Consider the following 13,226-nt stretch of genomic DNA (forward strand, 5'->3'; position numbering starts at 1 on the left):
AATGTATTCATCATCCGATTAGAACATATAATGTTTGCCGTATATCACGGTCGCCAGGATTAATTGTATTCTAAGCCTATTGATGAGAGAGAGAGAGAGAGAGAGAGAGAGAGAGAGAGAGAGAGAGAGAGAGAGAGAGAGAGAGAGATGAAGGGGTAGGAGGGGCCCAGGAAAAAAAGGGGTCGACAAAACGCACACACCAGGAAAGGGAAGCACTGTCCACCCCAACACTTCCCCCTTTCACTCTCGGGGGGGCCTTATCACCCATCGCACTCCCATCACCCAGCCCCTCACACCAACCCCCTCCAACCCATCCCATGGCCAGTCACATTCCCTCCCTCCCTACCCCCCTTCCAGAACAACGCTGTGACACCACACAATACCCCCCTAACCTTCCCCTCTCCTCCCTCCCCACCCCTCTATAAAAGAGCATCCTGTTGACTTTGCAACTTATTACCTGTAATTACAAGCCCCCTCCCCACTCCCTCCCTATCAAACACCCCCCTCCCTCCCACCAACTACCTACCCCTCCCTACCTTGCCTTACTAGAGTCTCCCACTATAGCCAAGGTCATTGTATATATATCTATACTGCACGAGAGACGAGATAATGAGAAGCAGATAAAGATGAATAATGACGGATAATTACTATACGTGTGCATGTGATGTGGCGATGTGAAATGATTATAGGCGGACAGGTGAGATGGCTGCATGTGTTAAGGCGAGACCATTCTATATTTGTGTAACGCAGAGGTGTTACCGCACTACGCCGCGGGTGAAAAGACACCTTTGGCGAGGCTGCATCGTTGTCTGTTCTCACTCTAAAGGTGTCCATCATTTCCCCTGCTACTGACTGGGAGTAGAGCAGCCTTTAAGTAGCGCGAGCCCCTCCATAGAACAGAGTCCCGAGGTTATATAATCTTAATGATACAATATCGCCGTACGTGCTCCTACGTGCTCGTGGGAAAGAGAGCGACATACGCAATGAAAACGACATAGAATTCATCAAGTAAAGGTACGAGCTAACATCAATGTACAGGTGACCATCTTTCCTGTACGTGAGTGAAATATTTGCACATCAAATGTACGTTTAAAGTTGACATTCTTTATCCATTGTCTTTATTTGTCATCAGTCTTATCTATGCAATTATCTATCCATATAGCTTATACATGAACATGATTGTTGACGCTAAAACTGCTCACGACGCTACTACAATCATGAAAGAAACGAGAAGTATCAAGGAGTGGAAAATATTGCAAAGTAGCAGTGGTCTGACAAATGGCTAACTCTGGAAAAAGGAAAATCCATAAAGGTGATGATGGTTTTAAGAACACCCGACAGTTGGTACCATATCGGGGGATCTAGGCGTTAATGTCTCGCCGAATTGGTCACCATCATGTGATCAGGATCGTGAGAAGGGCAAAACATATATTGCTGGTCAGTCTCATAATTACATTCATGGGCGTTGATATGATGAGAAAAAAAATAATGTACACGAAATGTAATCGTCCCAAAGCTGGATCATACAGCAATAATCTGGTCTTATTTTGAGGAGCCACACAGAACCGCTGAGAAGGGAGAAAAAAAAAGGGTACAACATCTCAAATGGAACGAATTACGACGAACGGAGGGAATCCCTCGATCTGCCCACACTGGGAGAAGGAAGAATGAAGGGAAACATAACTACATATAAGTTTCTATAAGGCCACAGTGACAAAGGCTAAGAAAGAAGTGTTCAATGGTGATATGAACGTCCAGAGCAACAGGAGACAACTGTGAGACAGGAAAAAGATAAGTGTGGAGGAAGTGTATGGACGGACATGAGGAAATGCATAGGGGGACATGAGGAAGTGTAAGGAGGGATGTAAGTTATTCATAAAGGGACGTGAGGAAATGTAAGAAGGGACATGAGGTAGTGTAGGGATTTCTTAGCAACAGAGTTGTGGACCAGTGGAAACGAAGAGGAAGTAAACACCACTGCCACTAGAAAGTGCAAAACTACACAATGGAAAAAGGTGGAGAAAGAGGAGGGAACCCCACGAGTGTTAAGTCCCCTCTGTATGCACAAAGAGGTAAAAACATTCACTCACACATCCTCCGCTTTCAAAAATCTACCATTACACCGGTTCCACCATGGCTCAAAACTTAAATAACCCCTCCCAAACTGCCACTTTCACACGCTTTATGTTTAATATAAAACAGATGTGGGTAGGGGGCCATCCGACGCTCATCGTCCAACTACTTTTAGGCTCCATCCAGTAAGGAAGAGTCATTTACCAGGCCAGCGAGCAAGCTGTGAGTCCCTTCCAGACACACTCACCCGAAGGCAGTGTATTCCCCTAAGTTACCGGCCCATCACGATGCCTCACTGGTCAAAGTGGTGGTGGGGAGGTGTGGTGGTGGTGGTGTGGGTTAGTATGATGGTGGTGGTGGACGCGATGATGATATAGCAATGGAATTTACTCATGTATACATAAGGGTGTGTAAGCGTACGAAGAACTTCCATATGTGTGTGTGTGTGTGTGTGTGTGTGTGTGTGTGTGCTATTACTTCTGTGTATCCCAGGAGGGGACTTTACACCCGTGGTGCTCCCTTTATATCTTCCAACGATCGTTGCGTTTACGTCCTGCCTTGCTTGATCCGTTAGCCTACAACTCTGTGGCTAAAGGAACTTCCCTAGCCTGTAACTTCCAGACTTGTCCTCTGGTTCTGGGCGTCTCTTCTGACATAAGAGAAATGTTCCAAGTTAACTTCGTCGTGACTAATATGAACGTTCATATGGAATCGTATCCTTTATACCTTTCTTCCATTCTGGGCAGACTGAGGAGCTTTCCCTTCTCTATGTAGCTAAAGCCACTCAGGTTTAGTACTATTCTTGTTGCATTACTCTGAAGCTGATCACGTCTACTACTCTTGACACCATTATATGCATAGAGGCACTAAGTACGCTTTCTCTATTCTGTTGGGACACTGAAGTCATGAAGGAAGACGTCATTTTACCTCTGGTCTGGTTTTACAAGAATTACCCAATCACTCTACCGTACGATTAGTGTGATGCCATCTGGACCATGAACTTTGTGGAAGTCTAGCTCCTTCATGGGCCTCCTCATGCCACCGGATCTGCCTCTCCTTGACACTAATGTCTCTTCCAAAATATGTACCTGTGTTTCCTTGCTTCAACTGGTTTTCTGTCCGTCACCTCTCTCACTACACCTCACAGTTGGTACATAACTCTGTACGCCCTAATGACAAAGACATCAAAAAAATCTAATACAGTAATGCCTTGTGCCTGCGTTATGGAATCTGAGTGCGTCTTTAAAACATCTATCACCGCACAAATTTGTTGCGTGTAGTTGCGTGAGAGGGTGTGTGTGCATGTACGTGTATGCCTACAGGGCACTTGGCCTGGCAAGTGTACATACACAGGGTCCCTGTGCGTATGGACACGAGGTAATTATCGTGGCGGCGTGTACACACGGTATGTATACATAGCCTGGCTATATTGTTGGCCGCATCGGCCGCCCTGCTTTTTGAGGAGCAACACTTTATGGTTCCATAATGAACTGTCGGGACGGGCTGTGTGCTGTGGAGCCTCTGCCACCTCCGGTGCTGTGTGCTGTGAGTCAGGTCCCGTGGAGGAGCCTCAAGTCCCACCTATACTTGTTGATGTGGAGCCTCCGACGCTATCTGTACCGTACGCTGTGGAGCTTTTGACTTCCATCTGTACCGTATGCTGTGGAGCCTCTGGTATTATTATGTACCGTACGCTGTGGGGCCTGCGACATCATCCGTACCGTATACTGAGGAGTCTATGATGCCATCAGTACTGTATGCTGTGAAGCCTCTCAAGCCATCTGCACTATGTGCTGTGCGTTGTCCTGTGTAGTTTGATGAGAGTTCTCAGAGCGAGGCATCAACTGAGTAAAATGAGGTATGTGCTGTGGACTACGAGATCATTTGCTGTGAGGTTTTCAGTGATGTGTTACTGAGAGGTTTATTGCTGTAAAGTGTGGTATAAGTGCTGCAGGGTCTGTGCTGTGTTAGGTCTTCTGCCAGATGCTGTGACCTGCTATATGCTGTGTAACGAATATTGAGATGTGCTGTGAGATGCGTCTCTAAATATGTGCACCACAGGAACTGCTACAAACGTATATGACTTACGTGTCGTGATTTGTGATGTAAGGTATGTGCTGTTGGGTGTCTGAAGGAATGAATGCTGTGAAGTGTGATGCGTGATGTTAAAGGCTGTAGTGCAAAGTGAATGCTGTATTGTGCTGCTGTGCAGAGTGTGTTGTGATAAGTACGGTATTAAGTGCGTTGTGAAGAGTGTGCTGTTACGTAAAAGTGTACTGTGATATGCGTACAGGTTATGATAGCGTCTTGTTAAGCGTGCTAAAGTGTTTCCTGTGTTATGTAAAGTGTATTGTGCTATGAAGCGTTTTAATGTGTGTGGCTTTTACGTAAAATGTGCTGTGTTAAGTACTGTGGCCTTATTATGTAAAGTGCTGTTATGTAAAGTGTGTTAAGGGGTGTGCTTGTTATGGAGTGCTTTGTAGCGCGTGCTCTGCAAGGTAAATGTAATGGAATATGATGACCTCTGCACCTCTCACAACGCACGACCATGACGCATCTGACGAAGGACTGAGAACAGGCCCCTAAGACATGACCACGTGCCAGCAAGAGACCTGGTAGAACCTGACAAGAACAAATAAGGCTTATGTACCTCCAGGCGTCTTGTGTATTACACGCTAAGCTCTGATCTCTCCTTCCCGCCAGACGATACGTCTTCGCGCCTGTGTGCAGAGGCATCATCGCCAAGAGGATGGTGACTGAAAAGCGAGCGTCATTCAGGTAAGTCTGCTCTCTTCCTGGCTCCTTATCCTACATAAACTCTCTGAAATATCACCATTCGAATTCGTAAACATAATCGCACAGATACTCTGATGTCTTTAAATGTTTCTTGCAGCCCATTAGCAAACACACAGTGGAATGCTCACTACCGGGACCACGCGGAGAGTGACGACGCCCTCCCATTGGTTCAATCTTACGATGACGTCATGGAGCCCCATCCCCAAGGGGATATGGTTTGTAACTTCGATGTTCCCAAGTTCAGTCTAATCTTAACATATATCCAATTCGCGGAATCAATTATCTAACTATACTAAAATTTCATATTAAAAATCAAGTTCTCTGGTGATTCCTTAACTTTTGGTAACCCCTCATAATCTATGGTTGACCCACTACAATCAGGGAGATTAACTGTGACCGCTCGCAAACCCCATAAACATTAATATCCCTGGTGATACCGTATGAACCTCGGTGACCTCTGACCCGCAGGTGGTGGTTCGGGCAGGGGACGATGTGGTGCAGGTGCCCGCCTACGTGCTGGGGGTCATCGAGCGCAGCCTTCAGTCCGACAGGAAATAAATGTTTACGAGCGACGCCACGGCGCGGACGGACGACCCCAGCAACGGCTCCGCAGGTGGTGATATCATGGTGAGCGGCCGCCGATTGTCCGCGCTCATAACTCACAGCCAGTACTCTGCCACCTCTAGTGATAGCTTCCCAGATGACTTTGTCCGTAGTGGTTTACCCTACCTAAGTCGACGCAAAGAAATTAAAGATATTCACACCTCACAGATTACTGGGTAAGGACAAAGAAAATAGAAGCTGGATCTTGACTGCTGTAACTATGTAATATATACTAATATATAAAGGTACATTAAGAATAAAATTTATATAATCGTAAAAGGTACATGAAAAATAAAAAGTATTTCATCTGAAATTAAATATTTAAATTCCATCAAAAGAAATTCAAAGCATACTATCCATCCTGAGACACAATCCTTATGTATGTATACATGTATGTATACACGTATGTATACATACATGGTCACTCAACTGACCATCCTAGTCAAGAGTAACCTTCTACCATGATTACCTTAGCCCTTATGTCACAGCATTTTTTCATTTTGCTTTTGCTATGCTAAGTTCTTATACAAAACTTGCAACAATGGTACAATTTGCACAATTTCAAACGTCAAAGTATGGTAAAATAATTCAGTGATTTTACTGATCAGTGCGTTTTGCATGTCAGTTCGTAAATTTGTATGATGGGGGGTTATCGGAAATATTCTTGCGTACTCTAAATTGTACCTAACTGTTTACAGAAGAAAATCATGATCAGGCTTTACGGAGCCATAACCACTTCAAATATACAACTTCCCAAAAGTGATGGACTGAATCATATAATCTCGTGCCGTACTAGGATTGTTAACCAACTATTCTTGATGAATTATTCACTCACGAAAAAGGAAAAATTCACAAATTAATACCTTGATTATACTGTACTTTTCCTTATTTTGCTACAAATAATGACTGGGACTGAAGAATCTTCATCATTACCAAATGCTAAGGTATGTTGAGCTCCCGAACCTTTCATCCTCCTTTCCTTCTCATTTCCTCTTCTTCACTGCGCCCCTAAGTCCTTTCTAACTAATCTCTCTAATTCAACTCCCAAAAGTTCATTCAAAAGTCAGTAATAGAGATTACTGATATGTTACTAAACATATCAGTACTGTACTTCACTGGTTATAAAATGTCATTCACCACATCCAAACTATACTTCACTGGTTATGTTACAAAACATATCAATGCTATACTGCAATTCCAAGGTATATTCAGTCCTTACGGTGTCAAAGTACATTCATCAATTTAGCTGACATTTATTTGTAGTCAGATTTCGTTACAAGTTTTATTCTATAGAAAATGCAGACTCCGCTGCGTCTTACGATTTTTCAATACGAAATTCTTATGTGCACTTTTGCAGAGCTACAGGTGGTATCTGGAATGTTATTTTTGGTAACAACAGAAGGTACACTTGTAAGCATAATTCATTTTACGAGCGTTCTTCCAATAACTTCTTTGTATGTTTCATTACATACGAAATGCAAATCTTGTTCACTGTGCTATAACCTGTACGTCTGACAGTAATCATCTAAAAATACTATCATTACCTAGTAACTTAGAATCAAACATTACTGACATTTTAATCATCTCTTAAATACATGACTTCCATCCGAATACTGGCTACAAGAACAACCCTGAGTACGTTCTGACCCACACAATTATCTTCTCTGAATAATAAACAAAGCAATGAACGAGGTAATAGCTCTTACATTACTGTGTAAATTGCTTTTCTCAAATACAAATTATTCTTAACCCCCCTACGGAACTGAACTGCCAATTTCATCCTCCGCAGAAACCTCATTAGTTTGCAAAAGTAAACACCCTCTTCCAGACCTTACAAAAAGAATTTATACAGCAACATAACACTATCATTATCTACCACTTAGCTGCCGTCCTCTGTCATATTAAGAAGCAAAAACTTTTTAATCTATAACGCGCATGCATGTCGGCGTTTTAATGTCTGAGGTTATGCATTACCTCGTTACCTTTTAAAAGCATCTCTACCATCTTGAATAACAAAATAGGTAAAAAAAAAAAAAAAGTCCTCTGTGGTTTTTTAATTTGTGCAATGTATACATACAGTCATCAAAGACAAAACCCATCAACTCGCTATAACTTATTCCACAGAAAACGCCTTCTTTAATATCTTATAATGACTGATACAGTCATAGAATTCAGGCCATTTTTTCGGGATCCTCCAGAATAACAAAAATCAAAACTCTGAAAGACATTGGTGAATATTATTCATTCCATACGTTCTCTGCAAGTTAAAATTATTTGAAATTTCAACAAAATAGTAAAGACTCGTCTGTAATCTTCTAAAGCCATACGGGGAGCAAGCCATGCCTAGAAAAACAAGGTGCAAAACAATCCGTAATTTTCCGTGTAACCTGAGCGATACGATACTTGCCACATAACCGCTGCTGGAAGATCCCAAGGGCGTGCCTGAACGCAGGAAAACAGGGCCTCCTCGCCAAGACACGCCACTAATATCTTGCTTCTTTATCCCCAGCGCGCGCCCATGCTACGATACCCTCAAGACGGCTCGGGTTACGCTGCTTGTCACCCACCATTTACATTTTAATTGGTTTGCACCGTCCTAATCGCCGGAAGAGTCATTCTTCTTCGCAACCTGACAATTTATTAGATCCCCTTTTGGTTCTATTTTAGACGAGATGAATGTTGTTCCGAAATCATATCATATAATTGAAGCTGAATATGTATTGAAATACTTAAAGTGAACAGCATATATATATATATATATATATATATATATATATATATATATATATATATATATATATATTTTTTTTTTTTTTATACTTTGTCGCTGTCTCCCGCGTTTGCGAGGTAGCGCAAGGAAACAGACGAAAGAAATGGCCCAACCCCCCCCCATACACATGTACATACACACGTCCACACACGCAAATATACATACCTACACAGCTTTCCATGGTTTACCCCGGACGCTTCACATGCCTTGGTTCAATCCACTGACAGCACGTCAACCCCTGTATACCACATCACTCCAATTCGCTCTATTTCTTGCCCTCCTTTCACCCTCCTGCATGTTCAGGCCCCGATCACACAAAATCTTTTTCACTCCATCTTTCCACCTCCAATTTGGTCTCCCTCTTCTCCTCGTTCCCTCCACCTCCGACACATATATCCTCTTGGTCAATCTTTCCTCACTCATTCTCTCCATGTGCCCAAACCATTTCAAAACACCCTCTTCTGCTCTCTCAACCACGCTCTTTTTATTTCCACACATCTCTCTTACCCTTACGTTACTTACTCGATCAAACCACCTCACACCACACATTGTCCTCAAACATCTCATTTCCAGCACATCCATCCTCCTGCGCACAACTCTATCCATAGCCCACGCCTCGCAACCATACAACATTGTTGGAACCACTATTCCTTCAAACATACCCATTTTTGCTTTCCGGGATAATGTTCTCGACTTCCACACATTTTTCAAGGCTCCCAAAATTTTCGCCCCCTCCCCCACCCTATGATCCACTTCCGCTTCCATGGTTCCATCCGCTGACAGATCCACTCCCAGATATCTAAAACACTTCACTTCCTCCAGTTTTTCTCCATTCAAACTCACCTCCCAATTATATAACATATATAACATATATACATATATAATTAACAGGCGGGTGAATAATACCGAGAACTATTCTAAATGAAGACTGTCATACGAAAATTTACAAGTGAGACTGCTGCTTTTCATTGTTAAAAATATACCAAAATAGAGATGCTATTTATTTTTCTACAGATATCAAACGCTATAAAAAGCCAAACACATATACACGTGTACACCAGTAATCACTCACGTATGTGCTCACACACACACACACACACTGCATGATATAAAAGAGACCAGCGATGGATCCCGCGAGTGTGTAAAATTTTTATGCAGAACTCTGTAATCACACACACATATACAACCTATCACCCGCTGATGCAATCTCTCTTCTTCCATTCCGTACACTGTCTACTTCTTGAGCCCTCCCACAACCTTTTCGCTCATTCAAAGTGAACCAGAACAATCTTAAACTGCCAATAAAGCTTCACCAGCACACGTCCGTCGCTGAAAGAAAACCACTCGCTAAGTTTGGGGTAGCGGGCAAGCTGCCACAGTAATCAAGAAGGCTTCTCAGTAGTGATATCATCATGACACTAGGCTTCTCATGACACGAATGATAAAGTAACAATTACAACACTACACTGGCAGTAGAGGTAGTGCTCAGGCGAGTAGTGGCTGGAGCGTAAGTGAGCAGCACTAGGAATGATGAATTAGAAGTGCAGAAACGCCAACAGTTAACATACGTGGGAAGCTGAGGCAAATACTAGCAAAGGAGCGACGTTGGCAATGGCTGATGTGGCTCAGCAGGAGAAAAAAAAAAATGGTGGCTCATTTATGGCAGTGATGATAATGGATCCCTTGGGGCGCTCGTTCTTGCCTCAGAGGCAGCAGTGGTTAAGTAATGTTACCTGCAAGCTGTGTTCATCTTAACGCCGCTTGTACGCGTTGCCGTTTATAATAAAAAAAAAGTTAGATTCCTTGAGTACAAGACCATAACAATGACACTGCATTAAAAACTCTCAATTTTCCTTAATTGGTCGTCAGTAATCCGGTATTCTTGTGAAACGGCATTTGCTGTGAGTAGTCTACACTTCTAGTTTTCAGACACATCTTTTTTTTTTCTTTCCAGTTTATCGTGCTTGACACATTTTCCATATTATCAAATCTCCTTATGTATCACTGCATCTACCTCACACTTAGTTCACATATTTGGACGCCTGTTTATAGTGGTCCACTTGAGCCCGCTTGAACTGAGAGCATTGGAAGTTCAATCTATTTTTCTTTAAGATCAGTGACTTAAGAGCATCAAGGGAACTTTCAAATCCCAAACAGTCGTCAGTTTTGGCGTAATTCAAGTGGCACTTCCACCAAACCCGATGGTGCTATCGATTGGATTTTGGCATATAAAGCGAGTGATAAAACAAGGATTTTATTCAATTTACAAATCTATATGAAATCTTTAGATTAGGACTGAAGTTACTTTGACTTAAAAGAATGGAAACAAGTTGGTTTTTCTGTTGTCGAGGCTGGACAGGAGTCGACCAACTTACCTTCGATTAGTTTTCTCAATTTCGAAATACAAGTGAAAATTTAACAGTTTTCTCAATACCGAAACTAATCATGTGGATGAGATCCTTAACTAGGATGGTGTTTTGAAGCGGTACCAAAACGATTTTTCGACTCAGTGCCCTTTCATCTGGTACTTCTACATCCATCTTTTCATTATATTCATTTGATTAGCGAAGAGATTATTAAATGGAAAAAATGCATAAACTTATTAAATTTTTTTTTTGTACTATCCCACTCTGGTGCAAGATGTGTATGCTATGATCTCATGTTGTGGCTAGACTACGGCTGCTAAGATATAATCGTTATGCACGACTAAGAAAGAAAACAACACTCAAATAAGAAATTACCCTCACAAGCCTCAATGTTTAACAATAATCAAGAGCTGCAGAATCAGCCATATGTAACCCAGTTTGGGATTTGTTGCATCTGTGTCTGAGTCAATACGCATTTGTTTGAGAATTATTTGAATAAAATAAATCAATTAAATGTTTTGTTTCCTTTAACCCAATATACATAATTTTCATTGGTATCACTACCAGGTACTGTAGCCCTAAGGACTGGTATCATATATCAAGCACATTACTTACAAACGCACATTTTCCTTCAGATACATGCACTCTTATAAGCAAACAGAACTCCCCATGTTCACAAATTGGTAATGTTTTTTCTCACCTAAAAGCAGGTGGTATTGGGCTTCCGTGGTGTAGTGGATAGCGTCACTGACTATTGATTCATGAACGGGTCCTCCCGAGTTCGAATCTTGGGGAAGGCAGTCGGCCCACAGCCAACCCAGCAGTTTATTCTTCCCTCTCGGTGCTAGTCAATGAATGGGCACCTGGGGTAAAAAATATGATACATGTAAGGTTAAGAGGCGACGTTCAAATAAGACAAATAATAATCACAAAATGACACGAGATGAGCAGGGGTGACCTGATCACACACTTTTAAGCCTTTAAACGAGTTTGATGAAGTCAGCAGTGAACAGTTCTTCCAAAGACGCATGGAGACAATTACACACACACACACACACCATGTCCATACTGTGAGACACAGACCTACGTACAGAGGTATAAAAAGGACACAGTAATACTATTATTGTATTAGTTTCACTTGGCAGTTCTGCTATAAATCAATTCAACCACATCTCTCACTATGATTTTGAAATTTATAATGGAAATATCTACACAACCTCACGATAAAATCTAAAAACTTTGGCCTTAAGTTCTTGCAATTTCTCTCAAATGACCAATTCTTTCCCTAATCGCCTGGTCTAACGTTTTCTATCCAGCCGCAGCTTCTATGGAATAGGTAATGGATGACATTAACTCATTGACATCGTCGTTCCTCAAGGCCTTCTTGCGTTTTTATGTTTCTTAGTTACCTTTTCTTAATAAGGACAAGTCATATAGGCATACTGAACCAGTTCTCATGCACGTTTCTATCATCGTCCTCAGCAAACCTCCACCCGTTTCTGACTACTCTATCACGACTTCTGTCAGTTGTAGTTTCAAAACAATAACCGAGTGGAGATTCTGACCCCTCAGTGGATCCGAAATTAATCCATCGACCAATTTTCGCGAAAAAATGTCTTTAAAAACAATTTCAACGACAGTTACTCTGAACAACATCCTAAAATCTACCCTTTTACTACAATGACATCATCTCCAAATGTGCATCTGCCTCAGAGAGATGTCTTTCTCTCTCCCGTGTCCGCCCCCAATCTTACATCTTCCCAAACGCTTGCCATTTACGAAAGCCATGTTCGTCCTCACACTGGAATACAGCCGCCACATTTGGGGAGACGCAGCCTAATCCTCCTTAGCCTTTCTTGACAAAATCCAATCTAGAGCTACAAGCCTTATCAACAACCCGTTCCTCACTCACTTCGTCTCTCTCTCTCTCTCTCTCTCTCTCTCTCTCTCTCTCTCTCTCTCTCTCTCTCCAAGAAATTTACGTGGAGTGCCTATTGAAACATTCAAAAGGTTAGATTCTTGAATAAAGATTATACCTGATGAGCCTAGAATAGATAACGACGTCAGTAGGTGTTGAAAATAATTATATACAACGGCATTATACAAAAGGCAAGGGAAGGTGGTCGAGAGAATCGTAGTTCCTCAACATACTAGTCAAGGTGATCACTACGCAGAAGTCCTGCCATAGTGGCAAAAATCTCATCGTAGGTACTCGCAGGTAGGTTATCGCCAACTCTCACGGTTACTGTCGATCAAGCTCACCCACCATGCAACACTCGGACATAGTTCTGACAAGCTCATCTTTAAGACCCCCTTACCTACCATCTCTCATCGTTTTATTCATCTATCGTATGTGTGTGTGTGTGTGTGTGTGTGTGTGTGTGTGTATGTGTGTGTGTTGAACTTCTAGCATAAGCCACCCGCAGCATTTTCAAATAAAGTACAACGGTACAGACCCTTGGAGCACGACAATACGACCCTAGCGCACGACGGTACTCCGTGTTGGACGGTAGAAAGCTTGACCATATGAAGACAACCTTATTGGCACAACCCTTGGGTATAATGGCGTGATCTTTGACCTAATTTTTAAGGGTCACGTCAAAGAGTAGACCATCTCA

At 42.3% G+C, this 13,226-nt stretch overlaps 1 protein-coding gene across 1 annotated transcript in view; it reads left to right on the plus strand.

Moving 5' to 3' along the window:
* Positions 1 to 7,510, plus strand: part of LOC139747458 (uncharacterized) — a 30,206-nt gene extending 22,696 nt beyond the window's left edge. The window contains exons 3-5 of the mRNA XM_071659815.1: positions 4,777 to 4,851; positions 4,967 to 5,084; positions 5,338 to 7,510. Coding sequence (XP_071515916.1) covers positions 4,777 to 4,851; positions 4,967 to 5,084; positions 5,338 to 5,427 — 283 coding nt within the window. The 3' untranslated portion in view covers positions 5,428 to 7,510. The remainder of the gene's footprint in view (positions 1 to 4,776; positions 4,852 to 4,966; positions 5,085 to 5,337) is intronic.
* Positions 7,511 to 13,226: the final 5,716 nt, after the last annotated feature.

The sequence above is a fragment of the Panulirus ornatus genome, chromosome 68 (genome assembly GCF_036320965.1).
Source record: "Panulirus ornatus isolate Po-2019 chromosome 68, ASM3632096v1, whole genome shotgun sequence".
Lineage (NCBI taxonomy): Eukaryota > Metazoa > Arthropoda > Malacostraca > Decapoda > Palinuridae > Panulirus > Panulirus ornatus.